The 26,534-nt window shown below is 40.2% G+C and overlaps 1 protein-coding gene across 4 annotated transcripts in view; it reads right to left on the bottom strand.

Moving 5' to 3' along the window:
- Positions 1 to 26,534, bottom strand: part of AFG1L (AFG1 like ATPase) — a 235,885-nt gene that overhangs the window by 5,956 nt on the left and 203,395 nt on the right. For all 4 annotated transcript variants that reach the window (XM_054490002.2, XM_063667056.1, XM_054490003.2 and 1 more), the window contains one exon: positions 8,399 to 8,539. In XM_054490002.2, the coding sequence (XP_054345977.1) occupies positions 8,399 to 8,539 (141 nt within the window). The remainder of the gene's footprint in view (positions 1 to 8,398; positions 8,540 to 26,534) is intronic.

Below are 26,534 nucleotides of genomic sequence, written 5' to 3'. Positions count from 1 at the left end.
TGGGTATATACCCAGTAATGGGATGGCTGGGTCAAATGGTATTTCTAGTTCTAGATCCCTGAGGAATTGCCACACTGACTTCCACAAGGGTTGAACTAGTTTACAGTCCCACCAACAGTGTAAAAGTGTTCCTATTTCTCCACATCCTCTCCAGCACCTGTTGTTTCCTGACTTTTTAATGATTGCCATTCTAACTGGTGTGAGATGGTATCTCATTGTGGTTTTGATTTGCATTTCTCTGATGGCCAGTGATGATGAGCATTTTTTCATGTGTCTTTTGGCTGCATAAATGTCTTCTTTTAAGAAGTGTCTGTTCATATCCTTCACCCACTTTTTGATGGGGTTGTTTTTTTCTTGTAAACTTATTTGAATTCATTGTAGATTCTGGATATTAGCCCTTTGTCAGATAAGTAGATTGCAAAAATTTTCTCCCATTCTGTAGGTTGCCTGTTCACTCTGATGGTAGTTTCTTTTGCTGTGCAGAAGCTTTTTAGTTTAATTAGATCCCATTTGTCAATTTTGGCTTTTGTTGCCATTGCTTTTGGTGTTTTAGACACGAAGTCCTTGCCCATGCCTATGTCCTGAATGGTATTGCCTAGGTTTTCTTCTAGGGTTTTTATGGTTTTAGGTCTAACATGTTAAGTCTTTAATCCATCTTGAATTAATTTTTGTATAAGTTGTAAGGAAACGATCCAGTTTCAGCTTTCTACATATGGCTAGCCAGTTTTCCCAGCACCATTTATAAAATAGGGAATCCTTTCCCCATTGCTTGTTTTTCTCAGGTTTGTCAAAGATCAGATAGTTGTAGATAAGTGGCATTATTTCTGAGGGCTCTGTTCTGTTCCATTGGTCTATATCTCTGTTTTGGTACCAGTACCATGCTGTTTTGGTTACTGTAGCCTTGTAGTATAGTTTGAAGTCAGGTAGCGTGATGCCTCCAGCTTTGTTCTTTTGGCTTAAGATTGTCTTGGCAATGTGGGCTCTTTTTTGGTTCCATATGAACTTTAAAGTAGTTTTTTCCAATTCTGTGAAGAAAGTCATTGGTAGCTTGATGGGGATGGCATTGAATCTATAAATTACCTTGGGCAGTATGGCCATTTTCATGATATTGATTCTTCCTACCCATGAGCATGGAATGTTCTTCCATTTGCTTGTATCCTCTTTTATTTCCTTGAGCAGTGGTTTGTAGTTCTCCTTGAAGAGGTCCTTCGCATCCCTTATAAGTTGGATTCCTAGGTATTTTATTCTCTTTGAAGCAATTGTGAATGGGAGTTCACTCATGATTTGGCTCTCTGTTTGTCTGTTATTGGTGTATAAGAATGCTTGTGATTTTTGCATATTGATTTTGTATCCTGAGACTTTGCTGAAGTTGCTTATCAGCTTAAGGAGATTTTGGGCTGAGACAATGGGGTTTTCTAGATATACAATCATGTCATCTGCAAACAGGGACAATTTGACTTCCTCTTTTCCTAATTGAATACCCTTTATTTCCTTCTCCTGCCTGATTGCCCTGGCCAGAACTTCCAACACTATGTTGAATAGAAGTGGTGAGAGAGGGCATCCCTGTCTTTTGCCAGTTTTCAAAGGGAATGCTTCCAGTTTTTGCCCATTCAGTATGATATTGGCTGTGGGTTTGTCATAAATAGCTCTTATTATTTTGAGATACGTCCCATCAATACCTAATTTATTGAGAGTTTTTAGCATGAAGGGCTGTTGAATTTTGTCAAAGGCCTTTTCTGCATCTATTGAGATAATCATGTGGTTTTTGTCTTTGGTTCTGTTTATATGCTGGATTACGTTTATTGATTTGCATATGTTGAACCAGCCTTGCATCCCAGGAATGAAGCCCACTTGATCATGGTGGATAAGATTTTTGATGGGCTGCTGGATTCGGTTTTCCAGTATTATATTGAGGATTTTTACATCGATATTCATCAGGGATATTGGTCTAAAATTCTCTTTTTTGGTTGTGTCTCTGCCAGGCTTTGGTATCAGGATGATGCTGGCCTCATAAAATGAGTTAGGGAAGATTCCCTCCTTTTCTATTGATTGGAATAGTTTCAGAAGGAATGGTACTAGCTCCTCTTTGTACCTCTGGAAGAATTCGGCTGTGAATCCATCTGGTCCTGGACTTTTTTTGGTTGGTAAGCTATTAATTTTTGCCTCAATTTCAGAGCCTGTTATTGGTCTATTCAGAGATTCAACTTCTTCCTGGTTTAGTCTTGGGAGGGTGTATGTGTCGAGGAATTTATCCATTTCTTCTAGATTTTCTAGTTTATTTGCGTAGAGGTGTTCATAGTATTCTCTGATGGTAGTTCGTATTTCTGTGGGATCGGTGGTGAGATCCCCTTTATCATTTTTTATTTTGTCTATTTCACTCTTCTCTCTTTTCTTCTTTATTAGTCTTGCTAGCAGTCTATCAATTTTGTTGATCTTTTCAAAAAACCAGCTCCTGGATTCATGGATTTTTTGAAGGGATTTTTGTGTCTCTATTTCCTTCAGTTCTATTCTGATCTTAGTTATTTCTTGCCTTCTGCTAGCTTTTGAATGTGTTTGCTCTTGCTTCTCTAGTTCTTTTAACTGTGATGTTAGGGTGTCAATTTTAGATCTTTCCTGCTTTCTCTTGTGGGCATTTAGTCCTATGAATTTCCCTCTACATACTGCTTTGAATGTGTCCCAGAGATTCTGGTATGTTGTGTCTTTGTTCTCATTGGTTTCAAAGAACATCTTTATTTCTGCCTTCATTTTGTTATGTACCCAGTAGTTCATTCAGGAGCAGGTTGTTCAGTTTCCATGTAGTTGAGTGGTTTTGAGTGAGTTTCTTAATCCTGAGTTCTAGTTTGATTGCACTGTGGTCTGAGAGACAGTTTGTTATAATTTCTGTTCTTTGACATTTGCTGAGGAGTGCTTTACTTCCAACTATGTGGTCAATTTTGGAATAGGTGTGGTGTGGTGCTGAAAAGAATGTATATTCTGTTGATTGGGGGTGGAGAGTTCTGTAGATGTCTATTAGGTCTGCTTGGTGCAGAGCTGAGTTCAATTCCTGGATATCCTTGTTAACTTTCTGTCTCGTTGATCTGTCTAATGTTGACAGTGGGGTGTTAAAGTCTCCCATTATTATTGTGTGGGAGTCTAAGTCTCTTTGTAGGTCTCTAAGGACTTGCTTTATGAATCTGGGTGCTTCTGTATTGGGTGCATATATATTTAGGAGAGTTAGCTCTTCTTGTTGAAATGATCCCTTTACCATTATGTAATGGCCTTCTTTGTCTCTTTTGATCTTTGTTGGTTTAAAGTCTGTTTTATCAGAGACTAGGATTGCAACCCCTGCCTTTTTTTGTTTTCCATTTGCTTGGTAGATCTTCCTCCATCCTTTTATTTTGAGCCTATGTGTGTCTCTGCACGTGAGATGGGTTTCCTGAATACAGCACACTGATGGGTCTTGACTCTTTATCCAATTTGCCAGTCTGTGTCTTTTAATTGGAGCATTTAGCCCATTTACATTTAAGGTTAATATTGTTATGTGTGAATTTGATCCTGTCATTATGATGTTAGCTGGTTATTTTGCTCATTAGTTGATGCAGTTTCTTCCTAGCTTTGATGGTCTTTACAATTTGGCATGTTTTTGCAGTGGCTGGTACTGGTTGTTCCTTTCCATGTTTAGTGCTTCCTTCAGGAGCTCTTGTAGGGCAGGCCTGGTGGTGACAAAATCTCTCAGCATTTGCTTGTCTGTAAAGTATTTTATTTCTCCTTCACTTATGAAGCTTAGTTTGGCTGGATATGAAATTCTGGGTTGAAAATTCTTTTCTTTAAGAATGTTGAATATTGGCCCCCACTCTCTTCTGGCTTGTAGAGTTTCTGCCGAGAGATCCACTGTTAGTCTGATGGGCTTCCCTTTGTAAGTAACCCGACCTTTCTCTCTGGCTGCCCTTAACATTTTTTCCTTCATTTCAACTTTGGTGAATATGACAATTATGTGTCTTGGAGTTGCTCTTCTCGAGGAGTATCTTTGTGGCGTTCTCTGTATTTCCTGAATTTGAATGTTGGCCTCCCTTGCTAGACTGGGGAAGTTCTCCTAGATAATATCCTGAAGAGTGTTTCCAACTTGGTTCCATTCTCCCCGTCACTTTCAGGTACACCAATCAGATGCAGATTTGGTCTTTTCACATAGTCCAATATTTCTTGGAGGCTTTGTTCGTTTCTTTTTATTCTTTTTTCTCCAAAATTCTCTTCTCACTTCATTTCATTCATTTGATCTTCCATCACTGATACCCTTTCTTCCAGTTGATCGAATCGGCCACTGAGGCTTATGCATTCATCACGTAGTTCTCGTGCCATGGTTTTCAGCTCCATCAGGTCCTTTAAGGACTTCTCTGCATTGGTTATTCTAGTTAGCCATTCATCTAATCTTTTTTCAAGGTGTTCAACTTCTTTGCCATGGGTTCGAACTTCCTCCTTTAGCTTGGAGTAGTTTGATCGTCTGAAGCCTTCTTCTCTCAACTCATCAAAGTCATTCTCCGTCCAGCTTTGTTCCATCGCTGGTGAGGAGCTGCGTTCCTTTGGAGGAGAAGAGGCACTCTGATTTTTAGAATTTTCAGTTTTTCTGCTCTGTTTTTTTCCCCGTCTTTGTGGTTTTATCTACCTTTGGCCTTTGATGATGGTGACGTACAGACAGGGTTTTGTTGTGGATGTCCTTTCTGTTTGTTAGTTTTCCTTCTAACAGTCAGGACCCTCAGCTGCATGTCTGTTGGAATTTGCTGGAGGTCCACTCCAGACCCTGTTTGCCTGGGTGTCAGCAGCAGAGGCTGCAGAACAGCGGATATTGGTGAACAGCAAATGTTGCTGCCTGATTGTTCCTCTGGAAGTTTTGTCTCAGAGGAGTACCTGGCTGTGTGAGGTGTCAGTCTGCCCCTACTGGGGGGTGCCTCCCAATCAGGCTACTCAGGGGTCAGGGACCCACTTGAGGAGGCAGTCTGTCCGTTCTCAGATCTCAAGCTGCATGCTGGGAGAACCACTACTCTCTTCAAAGCTGTGAGACAGGGACATTTAGGTCTGCAGAGGTTTCTGCTGCCTTTTGTTTGGCTATGCCCTGTCCCCAGAGGTGGAGTCTACTGAGACAGGCAAGCCTCCTTGAGCTGCGGTGGGCTCCACCCAGTTGGAGCTTCCCAGCGGCTTTGTTTACCTACTCAAGCCTCAGCAATGGCAGGCGCCCCTCCCCCCTCGCTGCCACCTTGCAGTTTGATCTCAGACTGCTGTGCTAGCAATGAGCGAGGCTCTGTGGGCGTAGAACCCTCCGAGCCAGGTGTGGGATATAATCTCCAGGGGTGCCGTTTGCTAAGACTGTTGGAAAAGCGCAGTATTAGGGTGGGAGTGACTCGATTTTCCAGGTGCCATCTGTCACCCCTTTCCTTGGCTAGGAAAGGGAATTCCCTGACCCCTTGTGCTTCCTGGGTGAGGCGATGCCTCACCCTGCTTCGGCTCACGCTTGGTGTGCTGCACCCACTGTCCTGCACCCACTGTCCAACAATCCCCAGTGAGATGAACCCAGTACCTCAGTTGGAAATGCAGAAATCATTCATCTTCTGCGTCGCTCATGCTGGGAGCTGTAGACTGGAGCTCTTCCTATTCGGCCATCTTGGCTCCACCATACAAAACATATTCTTCTTGATGTTTTAAAAGTCCTGAATTTGTCTTCAGGATTCATAGCTATCTTTTAAAATCATTATTTAAATAATAATACACCAGTACTTAAAAATCATGTGTTGACATTTGACACTAGATTTTCCATATCCAAATGGCCTTCTACCTCCTCTTATAAGTTATTTTAATCAAAGACACTTTTTCATTATTTACATGGGAATATCCTTCTTTCACAAATCTCCATGAATACATTCTAGAATAATGTCTGTTTAATGCTCCCAATATTTGAAATAAAATGGTTTTGACTACACTTTAATAAAGAGTGTAATCTCTAAATGTGTGATTTAGTTAAAGGGAATGTTAGGAGGGTAGTTTGAATATTCTATCATATTGCCAGATGAATTCTTTTTTCCTTCAATTAAGAAGTGAAAAGGTGGGGGTGAGGTAGGGTTGGGGGGTAGGACTGAGGGATGGGGGCCATAAGCTTTCTCTAAGGCATTCCTAGCTGAAATATCAAAATAACGAGTCTCTCAATCCTCCACTATGAGCCATCCTATTCATGCCCCTCCGTTGTCTTCTTCTTGAAGCCTAGTCCGGTAAAAACAGCAGCCTCCAGGCCCCGGCCCTTCATTCCGCCCCTGCTCTCCCCACCATTACTGTAGAGTCGAGTCTGTGGAAGGCCACCACTCACAGCTGATGGGCCTCCATCCCCATCTTTGTGTCCTCAGCCTTCTGCCTCTCCAGATTCCCTGATCACATGTGTGTGGGCTCCGCGGGGACGCACAGCAGCTTTTGATAGCACTCCCTTAGGTGGGCTTCCCTCAGCTTCTGCATCAGAGCCACACTTGCTGCCTTTCACACTCGGCCCATCCCGGAGTGGTTGCTGCAAACTCCCCATGCTGGTTACCCATTTTCATTCTGTGCATAGAGTTTAGCCCTTGCTCTTCTCAGCATTTATAAGAAGCACCTGAGAAACATGAGAACATGCAGTTCCTGGCCCCATGCCTGGTACTCATTTGCTGGGGTGGGGATGGGTGAGCTCTGGAATCTGGATTTTTAAGTAGGCCACATGGTTCTGCCACAGGTGGCCCTCAGAGGATTTCCCACCCCATAGATCAGTGCACTCTCCCCTGCTAGACTCTCACAGCATCATATGCCTCCTTGTCTAAGAGGTCATCCCACAGTGGTGATTTTACACTGAGTTCTGTGGACATCTGATTCACATTTCTCTGATGTCAGGCTATCTATATCTAAGCTCTTTGAAGGCAGGCACCATCTAGTTTCACTTGCCGCTGAATTTCTAGTGCTTGGCATGATGAAGTTTACAGAATGAATGAGCAAATGAAACATTAAATTGTCACCTCTCTCTCCCAGCAGATTCTGTTGCTTATCTTCTTCCCACAAAGCCCCTTCAATTTAGAATCACTGCTCTATCTAATTCTGTGCAAAGGATAGGGAGAAAAAAGTATATCTAATGGTTAAATAATATTTAAATTAACACTAATTTCAAATTGTACTTTTGCTATGAATCTATATTTACAGATACATTCTACTAATAGCTCACCTTTATTGAAAGTGTACCATAGGCCAGACAACATTCTTTGTGCTTTACATGCTCGTTTAATACTCACAATAACTTTATAAGTACCATTATTATCTGCTTTTTCTAGAAAAGGCAGTTGAAGCTCAGAGAGATTAAGGTGGTCTTTAGGATAGACAGCCTGACCCCAGGGCCCACTCTTGAACCAGTAGGCCATGCTGCCTTTGATGAATGGGCAGTGGCTTGGCAATTCATGCTAAAACATATGGATTAAAAACAAATAAACAGCAAGATGGTATAATGCTAGCTACTGGGGTTTCTGGGTCATAGGGAGAGAGAGAGCTTCAATATTCAGAAGGGTCCTCTAGTCATTCACTCATTTGTTTTCTTCTCCTCCTTCTCCTTCTCTTCCTTCTTCCTTCCTCCTTCCTCCCTCCTCCTCCTCCTTCTCCTTCTACTTCTTCTTCTTTTTTTGTTTTTTTTTGAGAGATAGGGCCTCACTCTGTCACCCAGGCTGGAGGGCTGGAGTGCAGTGGCATGATCATGACTCACTACTGTAACCTTGAACTCCTGGGCTTAAGCAATCCTCCCACCTTAGCCTCCCAAGTAGGCAGGATGACAGGCCCTCACCACCACACCCAGCTAATTTTCTTATTTTTTGTAGAGCTAGGATTTTGCTATGTTGTCCAGGCTGGTCTTGAACGTCTGGTCTCAAGTGATCCTCCCTTGGCCTCCCAAAGTGCTGGGATGATAGGCATGAGCCATCACACTTGGCTTGCTCATGCATTATTCTATCAGTGAAATCATTTATTCATGCAACAAATACTTACTGAGCATTCAGTTTATGCAAGACATTGTGTTTTAGAATGTGATAGATGAAGCACATAAGCTGTCTGGTAGAATGACGCAATCATTCATATAGCAGTGTGTCCTGTGATGGGAGTTTTACTATAGTACTACTGCTGCTTCTACTGATAGTGCTTATACAGCATTCAGCTTGTGCCAAATGTTTTAAATGCTTTACATGGATTTGCCTTCTTAGTCCTCACAACAACCCTCAGAAGTAAATAATATTATCATCCCCAATTCACACATGAGGGAATGGAGGCACAAAGAGGTGAAGTAAGTGATAGAAGTACGTTAAGTCAGGATTTCCAGCCCAGGCAATCTGGCTCCACAATACAAAGTGTTTAGTTTTAAGAAAATGTACTACATCCTTACCTTGAGATCATAAAAGTTATCGATGAGAGTTATGAATCTTCGACCTTGAGTCCTGTTTGCCAGAGTAAATTGCGGAATGTTTCGTAAAAATATTGTATCAAAATTCTTTGATAGTTCCAAATAGTCACTGGCTCCAAGTGGCTATGATAAAATGAAATAAAGAAAATTAAAAAATAAACCAATTCTGGTTGCCTTTGGATTGGTTTAGTGTAAAAACACCTCTTTCTTGTCATGGTGTGATCTAGGTGGTAGCTTTGGGTAACTTGACCAAGTTACTCACAGACAATTGGCCTAGGCACTTCAGTGCACTTCTGATAATGATTTTCCTTGGGCATGTAGTTATTCTGATAGAAATCACATCCATGCATAACGAGTGAGCTTAATTATACATAACTACATACCTAATATGAGGTTTTACATTTTTTTACATATACTTTCTGGTTTATAAAAGATGAGACACTAAATCCTAACTGAGCTCAAAAAAAGTAGTGTACCCTCAGAGCATGAGAGTCTTAATGTATGAGTTTTCCTTTTTACAAAAAGACACTATATTTTGCCCTCCCCTCTCTCCCTTTTGGGGATTGTTTTCACTATTTGGTGAAATCAAGGGCAGTGTTTTCAGAGTAGGCTAAGGACACAGATAACATACACTGTGTTGCCTTAATAGTGATGTAAAAAAGAGGCAAGAGAGAAGACAAGAGTGTGGTGGGGAGTTAAATAATATCTCTAGCCACAGCCTTAGTGGGTAGTCTTTAGGTCCCTGTCCATATTTTTATTTCTATGACATTACTTTAAACATGTCCTAATAAATCCTTCCCATGACTCAACTGCAAACTGCCACTATTGGTCAATGGAGCTATTTGATAACGGCATGCTGAAGATTATGCCACCATTTTGAAATAAAGACTGTGCTTCAGTATGAAAATCATCAGAAATTATTTTTAGTTTAATTTAAGGTACAATTATTCAAGTGCAACATTGCTAACCTCTGTAGGAAATACTGAAGGGCTTAAATAAGCAGGAGCAGATGAGAGCTCCAGAATAACTGGAGGCAGTGCACCGCCTCCTGACACGAGGAGAGTATGGGACTCAAGGTCCACAATATTATTCACAAAAGTGCCACCTACAGATGTAAAGCGCTTGTTTCTGAAACATGAATTTAACTCCTGAACATTAGGAACATGATCTGCAAACACATTCTTTGGGGTTAGAAACACTCCCAGGAAATGTTACCTCTGCTCATTTTAAGCTGCCTGTGGAGGACTGTACTCTGTGAGCAGCAAACCATGAGCAAATGTTGGGAGAGTGTTTCTGGCCCTGCTGGAGTCGGGAGAAGGCAGAGACTGAGTGGCTCAGGAGCTGCTCTGAAGTCCCTCTGGAAGCTCCTGGGTCACCCTGACCGACCTCTAGGACACAGGTGGCTGAGCCGCCTCAGTTTCTGGCAGAATCCATCAATATTCCTCCCTGTCCAGAAATGTCTGTCTCATTTGGGAAGTCCTTTGTATGAAACTTCTTTCAGAAATGTTGATATGGCGATATTCCTGGGAGAATTAGGAAACCGTGAGGAGGAGGAGAGTCATTCTCACCTTTGTCCATTCACTTAAGCCTACCACTCTCCTACCAACCAGCTGAAATCAGTTATGCTCAGGAAAAAAGAATTCGCACGGAGGTGTGGGGAGGTACAAGTAAATCCAGACAGTTAGGTTCTGGAGAAGTGGTTCCCTAAATAGAGAGCAGTTCTAAGAAGGATGCAGCAATTATGGGACCTAGGCAATGGGCACAAAACCAGAGACAAAGAGCATGAAGAATGACCCGAGTCCTTTGGAAATGTGCTGACAGTGCCCCTTCCTCCCATCTCTTCTCACCAACCAGATAACAAATGGCAGCCAGGAGGAGGGAAGCTCCGCCCTTCCCGTTTTCCTTCCCTGGCTGGAGAGCCTCTACCTCCAGACCTCGTGCCTGGCCTTAGCTGAGACAAGCCACTCACCTCAGCCATGGAGGGTTCCAGCATGCTGTGGGTTTTTCTGGGAGTGGAGTGGGGTTGGTTTAAACCTGCTTCTCTTCCAAGAGAATCCTGCTGTTGAGCCCAGTACAGACCAGGAGCACGTGTTAATAGAGAAGGTGGGAGTGAGGGCTCTGGAAGGCCTGGATCTGACTCCTCAGTTGCTACTTATCAACTGGGTGCCACTGGCAAGTTACATCATCTTCCTGTTCCTTAGTTTTCCCATTTGTAAAATGGGCATTTGATTCCTATCTGACAGAATTGTAAGGATTAAACAAAATAATATATGCAAAGTGTTTAGCACAGCGCCTGGGGCATACATTAGTATTCAAACCATCTTGGCTACTTTTATTTTTATTATTTTGAGCTCAAATGATTGGGCTCAGTACAAATGAATTGAGTATGTCATTCTCAAGAGGAATCCAAGACCCTAAATCAGCCTTTGTGCACTTGTCTGTCTTGGGAGTCACAGCAGGCACCAGATGAGACTGTGGAATCACCAAATAGTGAAAACAATCCCCAAAAGGGAGAGAGGGGAGGGCAAAATATAGTGTCTTTTTGTAAAAAGGAAAACTCATACATTAAGACTCTCATGCTCTGAGGGTACACTACTTTTTTGAGATCAGTTAGGATTTAGTGTCTCATCTTTTGTAAACCAGAAAGTATATGTAAAAAAATGTAAAACCTTATATTAGGTATGTAGTTATGTATAATTAAGCTCACTCGTTATGCATGGATGTGATTTCTATCAGAATAACTACATGCCCAAGGAAAATCATTATCAGAAGTGCACTGAAGTGCCTATGGCAACTGAAAAATCAGAATTTTGCCCATTCAGCTATTTTACAAATTACATACCTTTGTCAGTAGGTTCTGCATTTGCCATTACATTAGCAACTATTCCTTCCCCTCATATCCCTAAAACAATTACATGCTCATTCACATAAAGAAAACAAAGCTCAATAGAGTTATCTATCTCCTTTCAAGACAACAGTCATTGGGGGAATGTGGAATTGTTGTTTAATACATTCAGTCTAGGATGAGGAAAAAGTTCTAGAGGTAGACAGTGTTGATCACTGCACAACAATATGAATGTACTTAATGCCACTGAACTGTATACTTAAAATTAGTTAAAATGGTCAATTTTATGTTATATAGTATTTTACTACAATAAAAAAAAGTCATTCAAACAAGGAGAGGTTATTCATTGCCAAAGAAATCTCTCTCAATTTAGGTCACGAGAGATAGCAATATTACTTTTTTCTTTAAAAACATGAGAAAGAAGAATGAAATGTATTTATCAAAGAAGGAAGTTTTTTCTCCCAAAAAAATCAGATCCAATAAGAATAGGACTAATTTAAAATAATGACATTTTGGTTTTCAATAAATTCATGGGTAAGCATATTTCTAAAAAGAAAAGTTCAAAAAAGTCAAAAATAAAAAAGAGAATAATAAATAGGAAAGATAAACAAGAAAAGCAATTCAGTTGGCTCTCCATATCTGTGGGTTCCACATCTGCAGATCCAACCAACTGCCAATCAAAATATTTGGAAAAAAATATAACATAAAAACCAATACAAATTAAAAAGCAATACATTATAACAACTATTTACATAGCATTTACATTGCACTGGGTATTATAAATAATCTGGAGATAATTAAAGAAGGAAGGAAGGAAGCCAGGCCCAGTGGCTCACGCCTGTAATCCCAGCACTTTGGGAAGCTGAGGTGGGCGGATCACTTGAGCTCAGGAGTTGGAGACCAGCTTGGGCAACATAGTGAAACCCCATCTCTACAAAAGATACACAAAGTTAGCCAGGTGTGGTGGTATGTGCCTGTGGTTGCAGCTACTCAGGAGGCTGAGGTGGGAGGATCGTTTGAGCCTGAGAGTCTGAGTTTGCAGTGAGCTGAGATCACCACCATTGCACTCGAGCCTGGTCGACAGAGACCTTGTCTCAAAAACAAACAAACAAAAAGTATGGGAGGATGTGCATGGGTTATATGCAAATACTACTCCACTTTATATCAGGGACTTCAGGATCTGCAGATTTGATGTCTGTGGAAGGTCCTGGAACCAATTACCCATGGATACAGAGGGGTGACTGTACTTTAAAGTAAACCAGTCAAAACCCGTGACACAGTCCAGGTTAATATGCTCCCATTTATAGCATGTCTTAATTTTAGCAATTTTTCCCCATGTAAGCATGATGACTAGTGTGTTGTCAGTATTTTTCTCCATAAATGTCAGACAATATCAAGTATATCTACATATGTATATTGCCTCTGCTCCATTCCCTTTCTCTTCTCCTTCTGATACTTTAAATGCACCTAGTTTAAACGTCATACTCTCCCTTTTATCTTTTATTTTGTATATTTCTTTATTACTTCTCCATGATTCATTTTGGATAGTTTTTCTGATCCACTGTGCTTCTCCTTAGCTGTGTTTAATCTGCTCTTAAGCTCATCCCTTGAGCCCTTAATTTTGGTTACTGCACTTTGTAGCTCTAGAATTTCCACTGATTCTTTTTCAAGGTTGAGATGTCTCTTTTTATTATCTCTAGATCCCTTCTGAAGCATAGTTCCAAGCCCACTTTTTTTTAAAAAAAGTTCTTTGAATATGTAAGTCTAACTTTAAAATATAGACTCATACTTCCAATATCTGGAGTTCCTAATTTTATTGTCTGTTGTTTTTGTTTGTTCTCATTCACAATGTCTTGTCTCCTCATATGCCTGGTTATCTTTGTACATCCTAGATTTTACCTTTGAAAAAAAATACATATAGAAAAAAATCTGGCTAGTTGCAGTGGCTCACACCTGTAATCCCAGCACTTTGGGAGGCCGAGGTGAGTGGATCATGAGGTCAGGAGTTCAAGACCAGCCTGGCCAAGATGGTGAAACGCCATCTCTACTAAAAATACAAAAATTAGCCAGGTGTGGCAGCAGGCACCTGCAATCCCAGCTACTTGGGAGGCTTAGGCAGGAGAATCGCTTGAAACCGGGGGTGTAGGTTGCAGGGAGCTGAGATCGTGCCATTGCACTCCAGCCTGGGTAACAGTGTGAGACTCCATCTCAAAACAAAAAAAAAAAAAAAGAAAAAAAAATCCAAGCTCAGGGCTTGAGGTTTTCTAAGGATTCAGCTGAAAATCTGGCTGAAGTCCATGAGAGGGCTGGCTTATTTCCGCTTTACACTAATTCCTAAGTGCAGTCCTTCAGGACTTCAGGATGAAATCCACTCAGGACCTTATCCAAAGTGGGGGAGACAAGGCAGTTAAATAGGTTCCCATCCTTGGATGGCCCTTGTCTCTGACTTTTGTCCCACTAACCCAATAAGGCTGCCAAAAGTAAGCTCAGCTCACCTCATTTTGAAAACAAGATTGCTTAGTGCATACCAATATCCATGTTTTTCTCTTCTTTCTGGGCACGCAGATAGACTACAGGCACACTTCATTTTATTGTGCTTCATTTTACTGCATTCTGAAGATACTTTTGTTTTGTTTACAAGTTGAAGATTTGTGGCAACTCTGCATCAAGCAAGTCTGTTGGTGACATTTTTCCAACAGCATGTGCTCACTTCATGTCTCTGTGTCACATTTTGGGAACTGCCACAATATGTCACACTTTTTCATTACTATAACATCTGGTATGGTGATCTGGGATCAGTGATCTTCCATGTTACTGTTGTAATTGCTTTGGGGTGCCATGAACCACATTCTTATAAGATGGTGGACTTAATTGATACATTTTGTGTGTTCTGACTGCTCCACCACTGGCTGTTCCCCCATCTTTCTCCCTCTCCTCAGGCCTCCCTATTCCCTGAGATACAACAATATTAAAATTAGGTCAATTAATAACATTACAGTGGCCTCTGTGTTCAAGTGAAAGGAAGAGTCGTACATCTCTCATATAAAAGCTAAAGCTAGAAATGATTATGCTTAGTGGGGAAGGCATGTCAAAAGTCAAGACAGGCCAAAAGCTAGGCCTCTTGAGCCAAACAGTTAGCCAAGTTGTGAATGAAAAGGAAAATGTCTTGAAGGAAATAAAAAGTGCTACTCCAGTGAACACACAAACTATAAGAAAGTAAAAACGCATTACTGTTGATTTGGAGAAAGTCTGAGTGGTCTAGATAGAAGATCAGACCAGCCACAATACTTCCCTAAGACATTAGAGCAAGGCCCTAACTCTCTTCAATTACATGAAGATTGAAAGAGGTGAGGAAGCTGCAGAAGAAAAATCGGAAACTAGCAGAGGCTGGTTCATGAGGTTTAAGGAAAGAAGCTATCTCCATAACGAAAGTTCAAGGTGAAACAGCAAGCGCTGATGTAGAAGCTGCAGCAAGATCTAGTTAAGATCATTTATGAAGGTGGCTACACTAAACAACAGATTTTCAATGCAGATGAATCAAAAGAAGATGCCTTCTGTGACTTTCATAGCTAGACGGAAGTCAATGCCTGGCTTCAAAGCTTCAAAAGGATAGACTGACTCTCTTGCTAGGGGCTAATGCAGCTGGTGACTTTAAGTTGAAGCCAATGCTCATTTACCATTCTGAAAATCCTAGAGCCCTTAAGAATGATGCTAAATCTACTCTGCCTGTGCCCTAAAAATGGAACAACAAAGCCTGGATGACAGCACATCTTTTTATAGCATGGTTTACTATGTATTTTAAGCCCCCTTTAAGAGCTACTGCTCAGAAAAAAAAGACTTCTTTCAAAAGATCACTGCTCATTGACAATGCACTCAGTCACCCAAGAGCTCTGGTGGAACTGTACAAAGAGATGAATGCTGTTTTCATGACTGTTAACACAACATCCATTCTGCAGCCCATGGATCAAGAAGTAATTTTGACTTTCAAGTCTAATTATTTAAGAAATACATTTTGGAAGGCCATAGCTGCCACATATAGTGATTCCTTTTATGGATCTGGGCTAAGTTAATTGAAAACTTTCCGGAAAGGATTCATCATTCTAGATACCATGAAGAACATTAGTGCTTCATGGGGAGGAGGTCAAAATATCAACATTAACAGGAGTTTAGAAGAAGAGGATTCCAACCCTCATGGATAACTTGGAAAGGTTCAAGAGGAAGTAACTGCAGATGTGGTAGAGAGATGTGGCAAGAGAATTAGAATTAGAAGTGGAGCCTGAAGATATGGCTGAATTGCTGCAATCTCATGATCAAACTTGAACTGATAAGGAGTTGCTTCTTATGGATGAGCAAGAAAGTGGTTTCTTGAGATGGAGTCTACTCCTGGTGAAGATGGTGTGAACACTGTTGAAATGACAACAAAGGATTTAGACTATTACATAAACTTAGTTGTTAAAGCAGTGGCAGGGGTTGAGAGGACTGACTCCAATTTCAAAAGGAGTTCTGCTGTGAGTAAATGCTATCAAACAGCATCACTTGCTACAAAGAAATCTTTTGTGAAAGCAAGAGTCCATTGTACAGCAAAGTTCATTGTCTTATTTTAAGAATTGTCAGTCATCTTAACCTTCAGCAATCACCACCCTGATCAGTCAACAGTCAACATTGAGGCAAGAGGTTCGGCATGGTGGTTCACGCCTATAATCCCAGCACTTTGGGAGGCCAAGGTGGGCGGATCACTTGAGGTCAGGAGTTCAAGACCAGCCTGGCCAACATGGGGAAACCCTGTCTCTACTAAAAATACAAAACTAGGCCAGACACAGTGGCTCATGCCTGTAATCCCAGCACTTTGGGAGGCCAAGGCGAGTGGATCACCTGAGGCAGGGAGTTCGAGACCAGCCTGACCAACATTGAGAAACCCTGTCTCTCTAAAAATACAAAATTAGCCAGGCGTGCTGGCACATGTCTGTAATCCCAGCTACTCAGGAGGCTGAGGCAGCAGAATCACTTAAACCCAGGAGGCAGAGGTTACGGTGAGCCGAGATCACGCCATTGCACTCCAGCCTGGGCAACAAGAGCAAAACTCCATCTCAAAAAACAAACAAACAAACAAACAAAAAGCAAAACTGGGCATGGTGGCTGCACCTGTAATCTCAGCTACTCAGGAGGCCGAGGCAAGAGAATCGCTTGAACCTGGGAGGCAGAGGTTGCAGTGAGCCGAGATCACGCCATTGCACTCCAGCCTGGGCAACAGAGTGAGACTCTGTCTGGGTAAAAAGAAACAAAACATTGAGGCAAGAAAAGCCTACACCAGTAAAAACATTACAACTCACTGAAGGCTCAAATGGTTGTTAGCATTTGTTAGTAATAAAGCATTTTTAAATTAAGGTATGTATTTTTTTGACATAACGCTACTACACACTTAATAGACTACAGTATAAACATAACTTTCATATGTACTGGGAAACCAAAAAATTCCTGCGACTCATCAGTTCCAGTGGTCTGGAACCAAGCCAGCAATATCTCCAAGGTATGTCTGTATTACTGCCCAGTCTCCCTTGGATTTAAGTGTGGCTGTGTGATCAAGTTCAGATCAGGGAGTGAGAGAGACAGTAATATGATCACTTCAAGGTCTAGCCCATAAAAACATTCTATACAGAATCTTCCTTCTTTTCCTCATCTGCAGCTGAATAGAGAGGACTCTAAGGACTTAAAGGAGAGATGAAGTCTGAGTCCATGAAGGACTGCATGGAGCTACATTTCCTTGTCAGCCTGCATTGGACAGTAATATGATCAAGAAATACATGTTTATTAATTAATCCTCTAATTTGGGGGTTATTTGTTGCAGCAGTTAGCCTATCCTACTACTAATTTCATCTAGCTTCCTTCATTGCCCTAACAAAAAAGGTGGTGCAAATTACAAAGAGTCGACCATTACTGAAAATCAAAACTTCTTAATGTTTCCTTGTATGAATGAGGATTCTTGTTCATGCAGATGGTAACTATCAAAAATTTCTCTTCGGCCAGGCGCGGTGGCTCACGCCTGTAATCCCAGCACTTTGGTAGGCCGAGGCAGGCGGATCATGGGGTCAGGAGCTCGAGACCAGCCTGGCCAACATGGTGAAATCCCATCTCTACTAAAAATACAAAAAATTAGCCAGGTGTGGTGGTGCGTGCCTGTAATTTCACCTACTTGGGAGGCTGAGGTAGGAGAATCACTTGAACCCAAGAGGCAGAGGTTGCGGTGAGCAGAGATCACACCGTTGCACTCCAGCCTGGGCGACAGAGCAAGACTCCGTCTCAAAAAAAAAAAAATTATCTTCAAAGTGGGCAAAAAACATGAACAGACACCTATTAAAACAAGAAATACAAGTGGTCAACAAAGATAGGAAAAAATGCCCAACATCATTAATCATCAGAGAAATGCAAATTAAAACCACAATGAGCTATCATCTCACACAAGTCAGAATGAATATTACTAAAAAGCCAAAAAATAGCAGATGTTGGGGAGGAATGTGGAGAAAAGGGAATGCTTATACACTGTTGGTGGGAATGCAAATTAGTTCAACCCCCATGGAAAACAGTATGGAGATTTCTGAAAGAACTAAAAATAGAACTACCATTCAACCCAGCAATCCCACTACTGGGTATCTACCCAAAGGTAGTGCAAAAGACACCTGCACTCATGTTTATCAAAAAGACACCTGCATTCATGTTTATAACAGCACTATTAACAACAACAAAGGCATGGAAGCAATCTAAGCATCCATCAATGGTGGACTGGATAGAGAAAATGTATGTGTGTGTGTGTGTGTAAATATATATGTATATATATCAGTATTGGTCACATTGATCAAGATGTCACACATCAAAAATTATATCCTTTGTGTGATACACAGGGTTATATAAGATGATTTGGCAGCATCGATATGTAGTTTGGTGAAAACATTCATTATATTTCTGTATATTATATAATCATGAGAAGAAAAATAAACTTACAAATATATTTTGAAATATAACGGCCGGGCACGGTGGTTCACTATTCAACATAGTGTTGGAAGTTCTGGCCAGGGCAATTAGGCAGGAGAAGGAAATAAAGGGTATTCAATTAGGAAAAGAGGAAGTCAAATTGTCCCTGTTTGCAGATGACATGATTGTATATCTAGAAAACCCCACTGTCTCAGCCCAAAATCTCCTTAAGCTGATAAGCAACTTCAGCAAAGTCTCAGGATACAAAATCAATGTGCAAAAATCACAAGCATTCGTATACACCAATAACAGACAAACAGAGAGCCAAATCATGAGTGAACTCCCATTCACAATTGCTTCAAAGAGAATAAAATACCTAGGAATCCAACTTACAAGGGATGTGAAGGACCTCTTCAAGGAGAACTACAAACCACTGCTCAAGGAAATAAAAGAGGATACAAACAAATGGAAGAACATTCCATGCTCCTGGGTAGGAAGAATCAATATCATGAAAATGGCCATACTGCCCAAGGTAATTTATAGATTCAATGCCATCCCTACCAAGCTACCAATGACTTTCTTCACAGAATTGGAAAAAACTACTTTAAAGTTCATATGGAACCAAAAAAAAGCCCACATTGCCAAGACAATCTTAAGCCAAAAGAACAAAGCTGGAGGCATCACGCTACCTGACTTCAAACTATACTACAAGGCTACAGTAACAAAAACAGCATGGTACTGGTACCAAAACAGAGATATAGATCAATGGAACAGAACACAGCCCTCAGAAATAACGCCACATATCTACAACTATCTGATCTTTGACAAACCTGAGAAAAACAAGAAATGGGGAAAGGATTCCCTATTTAATAAGTGGTGCTGGGAAAACTGGCTAGCCATATGGAGAAAGCTGAAACTGGATCCCTTCCTTACACCTTATACAAAAATCAATTCAAGATGGATTAAAGACTTAAACGTTAGACCTAAAACCATAAAAACCCTAGAAGAAAACCTAGGCATTACCATTCAGGACATAGGCACGGGCAAGGACTTCATGTCTAAAACACCAAAAGCAATGGCAACAAAAGCCAAAATTGACAAATGGGATCTAATTAAACTAAAGAGCTTCTGCACAGCAAAAGAAACTACCATCAGAGTGAACAAGCAATCTACAAAATGGGAGAAAATTTTCGCAACCTACTCATCTGACAAAGGGCTAATACCCAGAATCTACAAAGAACTCCAACAAATTTACAAGAAAAAAACAAACAACCCCATCAAAAAGTGGGCGAAGGACATGAACAGACACTTCTCAAAAGAAGACATTTATGCAGCCAAAAAACACATGAAAAAATGCTCACCATCACTGGCCATCAGAGAAATGCAAATCAAAACCACAATGAGATACCATCTCACACCAGTTAGAACGGTGATCATTAAAAAGTCAGGAAACAACAAGTGCTGGAGAGGATATGGAGAAATAGGAACACTTTTACACTGTTGGTGGGACTGTAAACTAGTTCAACCCTTGTGGAAGTCAGTGTGGCGATTCCTCAGGGATCTAGAACTAGAAATTCCATTTGACCCAGCCATCCCATTACTGGGTATATACCCAAAGGACTATAAATCATGCTGCTATAAAGACACATGCACACGTATGTTTATTGCGGCATTATTCACAATGGCAAAGACTTGGAACCAACCCAAATGTCCAACAATGATAGACTGGATTAAGAAAATGTGGCACATATACACCATGGAATACTATGCAGCCATAAAAAATGATGAGTTCATGTCCTTTGTAGGGACATGGATGAAATTGGAAATCATCATTCTCAGTAAACTGTCGCAAGAACAAAAAACCAAACACCGCATATTCTCACTCATAGGTGGGAATTGAACAATGAGAACACATGGACACAGGAAGGGGAACATCACACTTCGGGGACTGTTGTGGGGTGGGGGGAGGGGGGAGGGATAGCATTGGGAGATATACCTAATGCTAGATGATGAGTTAGTGGGTGCAGCGCACCAGCATGGCACATGTATACATATGTAACTAACCTGCACATTGCGCACATGTACCATAAAACCTAAAGTATAATAATAATAAAAATTAAATAAATAAATAAATAAATAAAAATAAAGAAAAGAAATATAACAGCTGGGCACGGTGGTTCATGCCTGTAGTCCCAGCACTTTGGGAGGCCGAGGCAGGCAGATCACCTGAGATCAGGTGTACATATATGCACACACACACACACACCATGTACACACACACACACACACACACCATGGAATACTACACAGCCATAAAAAAGAATGAAATCATGTTCTTTGCAGCAACATGGATGCAGCTGGAGGCCATTATCCTAAGCAAATTAACAAAGAAACAGAAAACCAAATACTGCATGTTCTCACTTGTAAATGAGAGCTAAACAATGGGTACACATGGACATAAAGATGGAAAAAATAGACACTAGGGACCCCAAAAGCAGGAAGCAAGAGAAGGGGGCAAGGGTTGGAAAAATTACCTATTGATCACTATGTTTACTATTCAGATGACAAGCACCCTAGCAGCCCAAATCCCAGCATTATACAATACACCCATGTACCAAACCTGTGCATGTACCCCCTGAATCTATTATTTTTTTAAAAAAATTCCTCTTCAAATTTTCTTCAGATTTTTTTTGGGGTGAGGGGGACAGGATCTAGCTCTAGCTCTTTGGCCCAGACTGGAGTGCAGTGGCGTGATGTCAGCTCACTGCAGCCTTGACCTCCTGGGCTCAAGTGATCCTCCCACCTTAGCTCCTGAGTAGCTGGAATGACAGATGTGCTCCACCTACCAATGGAGCCCAGCTTTTTTTCTTTTGGTAGAGATGAGGTCTTGCTATGCTGCCAAGGCTGGTCTCAAAATGCTGGGCTCAAGCAATCCTAAACAACTTGGCCTCCCAAAGAACTGGGATTACAGGCATGAGCAACCATGCCTGGCCTGGATTAAAATTTTAAAAGTCTTAATCAGGAATTGCATTTATCCCATTTCAAGTATCAAAACTGACTTTTAGAAAGTTATGTTTATGGGCTGGGCATGGTGGCTTATACCTGTAATCCCAGCACTTTGGGAGGCTGAGGTTGGTGGACTGCTTGAGCTCAGGAGTTTGAGACCAGCCTGGGTAACATGGCAAAACCTCATCTCTACAAATAATACAAAACTTAGCCACATGTAGTGGCACATGCCTGTAGTCCCAGCTACTTGGGAGGCTGAGGTGAGAGGATGGCTTGAACCCAGGAGGCAGAGGTTGCAGTGAACCAAGATGGCGCCACTGTACTCCAGCCTGGGTGACAGAGCAAGAACCTGTCTCAAAAAAAAAAAAAAAAGTTATATTTATGGAGGGAAGTTTCTCATTACAAATTTGAAAACATTTTATTTGATAGTTTTATTCAAATTCAATATTTCATATATATATATATTTCTGAAATAGAGTCTCACTCTGTCACCCAGGCTAGAGTGCAGTGGCACAATCTTGGCTCACTGCAGTCTCCGCCTCCTGGGTTCAAGCGATTCTCCTGCCCCAGCCTTCCAAGTAGCTGGGATTACAGGTGCATGCTACACGCCTGTCTAATTTTTGTATTTTTAGTAGAGACAGGGTTTCACCATGTTGGTCAGGCTGGTCTCGAACTCCCGATCTCAGGTGATCTGCCTGCCTCAGCCTCCCAAAGTGCTGGGACTACAGGCACGAACCACTATGCCCAGCCGATATATTTCAAAATATATTTGTAAGTTTATTTTTCTTCTCATGATTATATAATATACAGAAATATAATGAATGTTTTCACCAAATTACATATCGATGCTGCCAAATCATCTTATATAACCCTGTGTATCACATAAAGGATATCATTTTTGATGTGTGACATCTTGATCAATGTGACCAATACTGATTTAAATACAACGTTGCCACTCACCCTTTTGTTCCCAAGCATTCATTATTTAAAAATGTTTGGGTTATTTAAAGATGTTTACCTGGATTAACTAAAAAATTCTCTAGAACTAAATTATGATAATTTAAAACCCATTGGAGAATTGAAGAAGGCCTATGTGGGGTGGGGGGGTCATCTGATTATAGTAATGGCTGCAGTTGTTCTTGCCTCCTTGTCCATATCCTTTGGATTGCAACTTTCCAGCTCTTGCATTGCAACGTGGAGTCTATTCTTTACCATGGCTCAACTCTTTACCATGGCCAACAGAATGAAGCAAAAGTCACAGTTTTCAAGTTCTGAACTTAGGTCTCAAGAGGCTTTGCATGCTTCCGTTCACTCTTTTCCAATACCTCGGCTAGCCTGCTGGAGGAGGAGAGAACACAAGAAGGACAAAAGCCAAGAGAGCATCCTAGGCTGCATACAGCCAGCTGGCGCCACACAGATGAGAAGAGCCTAGCCCAGAGCAGCAAACTGATTGCAGACGCACATATGAACCCAACAGAGATCCAAAGAACTCCCCCATAGCCTGTAGACTAGAGGGTAATAACAAATGCTTATTGTTACTCAGTTTATGTCATTGAATTTTGGGGTGATTTATTATGCAGCAAGAGCTAACAAAAACACTATACTTGCTACAGAGATTTACTAGTGAAAGCTTTTAAGTCATTAGCGAGTCCAGCCCCTGTAGAAAAATATGATCCAGCTTTTATAGTTAAGAATTAGTTTTGCATAATTGATAAGTATATTTAAACACATATATCATTTATTTTATGTTCATTTATTTTTATAATCAATTTTGGAATTTTTATGGTGTAATATAAAACTTATCTCCAGAAATAAAACTTATGATTTACTATATACAAGAACTAGAAGGAAAAAGCTGGAAAATTTTGTGGTATCGTTTTAGAATACAAGACATGGACCCAATCAAATACAAGCAGAGAAATGCAGGGAGAGAGCAAACTGATATGAAAAAGGAATTAAGTGAGACAAGGATTGACTACAATAAAACTAAAATTGTAAGAGCATTCCAACAGAAAAAAAATGAATATAGAATTTGAATAGACAATTCATGGAGCAAAGAATATAGTAAGTAAAAGAGGCTAATAAACAAATGAAAAAAATAGTCAAGCTCAGTAGTAATAAAGGAATTCTTATTTCAAAGAAATAAGAATGTTATATCATTTTTCAAATAGCAATTTCACAAAGAAAAATAAATTATGCAATTTGATGCCAGCAAACATGTAATGCATCATCCATTGCTGCTGGAAGAGCAAATTAATTTAGTTGTTCCTGAAAACAGTTTGTTGGGTTGTAGTAAGAGCCCTAAAAAAAAGTTATAAACTTACACCAGTCATTTCACTTCTAGAAATCAATCAGGAGAAAGTGATCAGAAATTCAACCAAAGGTTATACATAAGATTATTTATAACTATGTCACCAAAAAGCAACTTTAATATCTAATAACAGAAGAATGGTTCAATAAATTATGGCACATTGATATAATAAAATAATATTTTGCCAACAAATAATGGTGTCCATGAAAAATAGTTTATGATATGGAAACATGCCATGATTTAAAAAAAAACTAAGTGAAAAAGCATAATGCAAAATTATATATTTGTTTTGCTCAAAATATATATGCAGAAAAAAGCATAAGTAAATATAAATGTTAGTTGTTATTTCTAAATGGTTGGAGTGAAAGACTTAGAGGTATGTTTAATAATCTTCATTTTTTTTAGATTTGTCAGTATTTTCCAAAGGAGAAAGAAGCAAAATAATGACAGAAAAGAGTAAAACCAAAATAATGATGTAGAAAAACAACATTGAAGATCTTTATTAATTCCGAAGTATATTCACTGTGCGTTTTTATTTTTCAGCTATTTCGTCCCCTGTATCTTCCCTAATATTATAATACATCATGAATATGTAAAATATTCAACACAAAGCATATACTAAAGACCTTGAGGAGCTACAACGCCATTTACATTTGCTGTTGCCACACTCATTTACGTCATTGTACAAGACAGGGAGTTCTATTCACCTCAGTGTCCCCAGCACCTAGCACAGACTAGGGAACAGAGTTTTGCATAATACATAATTAATGAATAAATAAAGACACTATCACCAAGTCTTCAAAATCAATTATAACTATTGAATGCTTAATAAATATGAGGCATTGTATTAAATCCTACAAGAACTTTGCAAAACACAGGGGAAAGACATTTCTCTACTCCTTTGACCACACTAACATACAACTAAATTACATGCACAGTATATCTACGGCAGTTGCAAATATTTATACTTTTGTTTTGCATTAGTTGATCCTCCTATGTAACTAAACCATAGCATAATACACTTTTTGAAACCATAATTAGTATTGTGAATTCATGCATTGTGCCCTATGAATAATTAAAGCATATGATTACTTTTGAGTACTAAATGGCACTTCAGTTAGTAGCATCCTTGAGTATGTTATTCTAACTCAAAATTCAAGTAGGATTATCTAAGGCTGATTCTTCTTATGATAGATAATGATGACATTCTCCATCTTTCCACCTGAGCAATTAAAAAGTTTAATAGTCTGATGTGGCTGGTTATCTGAATAATTTTCTTAACAGGAACAATTAAAATCCACTTACTCAATGGTTTGTGCATTCTCCACTATTGTTTCAAACTCTTTGTTTCTGTGGAAACCTGATGAAAACTTAAGAACTTTAAATCTATAATGACTTTGCAAAGAGTATTTGTTTTCCTTAATTACCAAGAGTATGCAGCTGGATTATATGTAGCCCAGTTTCTCTAACAAACTTAAAAATAAAGAGCTTGCTTGCTGTCTTTTTTCTCCTATATGTGAAATGGCCCAGTTGTCTGCTTTGGTATTGACCCTGGTGCCAGAAGTGGGAATTTTCTCAATGCCACACCAATGTGAAATGCACAAGCATTACCATCAGACCACTTTCTGCCCTGCAACGATCCACTTCAGTATACCCAAATGAGCTGTCAGCTGGAGTTTCTTTTTTCTCCGCCTCACTAATGCTTGATCTGCTACCATTATTTCAGCTGAAGTAGGACGATTATGATTTCAAGCTCTATCTAGATTATACGGTCCTAAGGGTTACTCTTTATCTGTATAGACTCCTCCTTATAAACCTTTTGTAGGAATACGCTGATAGCTCTTCATTAAACAAACATGCGTGGCATCTTACTTTATTTACATGGCAATCACAATACTTCATATCTTAAAGAGAAGTACCTTTTAATAGAAAATGCTTGAATGGAATTAGGATGAATGTATCCTTTTCAAAACAAACTGAAAATACCATATGAATTGATGTTAAGACTATTTTTATGTGCCAGATTCCAAAATAATAAATATAATAATTAGAAAAACAAGGCTGGGTGTGGTGGCTCATGCTTGTAATCCCAGCACTTTGGGAGGCTGAGATGGGTAGATCACTTGAGGTCAGGAGTTGGAGACCAGCCTGGCCAACATGGTGAAACCCCACCTCTACTAAAAATACAAAAAAAATTTAGCTGGGCAGGGTGGTTCATGCCTGTAATCGTAGCTACTCAAGAGGCTGAGGCGGGAGAATCACTGGAACCTGGGAGGCGTAGGTTGCAGTGAGCTGAGATGGGACCACTGCACTCCAGCCTGGGTGACAGACCAAGACTGTCTGAAAACAAAAAAAAAAAAGAAATAAAAGAAAAAAAGAAAGAAAGAAAAGCAGAGCACTGAAATGTGTGTATTTGCAGAGTAAATAATTTCCCAAGATTCATATGGCACCTCAATATGAGAAATCTCATGAATATGAAGTCCAAACACCCAGCTGGGAAATATCTCACCATTCTAGAAAATATCACCAATTCTTAACACATTCTACTTCTCAGGGTGTTCTTTGGAGTGCTGAGGGTAAGTTTTGCCATTTGATTTACACAGTCTCAATGGCAGGAGGCTGGTTCTACCTAAATCTGCCAGATTTTTGCTAAATTCTCTATCCCCTTTTAATGGTTAATACAGTATTTTCTTTTGCGGGGGGGGCATATTTTGCTTGTAGAAACAATGACTTAACAAAAAAATCAATGTGACAAACTAGAGGAGGGTACACTCCTCTACTCTACTTGACCAGCTTTGTGTATGTAATAAAGAGATCTCCAAATTCTGGAGATGTCTAATTCTGGGGATCCTGAAACTGACAATTTTCTCAAGACACAAGCCACATCAAGTCAGGTCTATCGAATCAGATCTACCATGTGAAAAGCACCGTGCTGGACTCACTGGGGCAAGGGAGCAGGGGGAGCGGGGATCGAAACAATTGGCATAAAA

The sequence above is a fragment of the Pongo pygmaeus genome, chromosome 5 (genome assembly GCF_028885625.2).
Source record: "Pongo pygmaeus isolate AG05252 chromosome 5, NHGRI_mPonPyg2-v2.0_pri, whole genome shotgun sequence".
Classification (NCBI taxonomy): Eukaryota; Metazoa; Chordata; class Mammalia; order Primates; family Hominidae; genus Pongo; species Pongo pygmaeus.
This window is presented reverse-complemented; position numbering and strand designations above follow the sequence as displayed.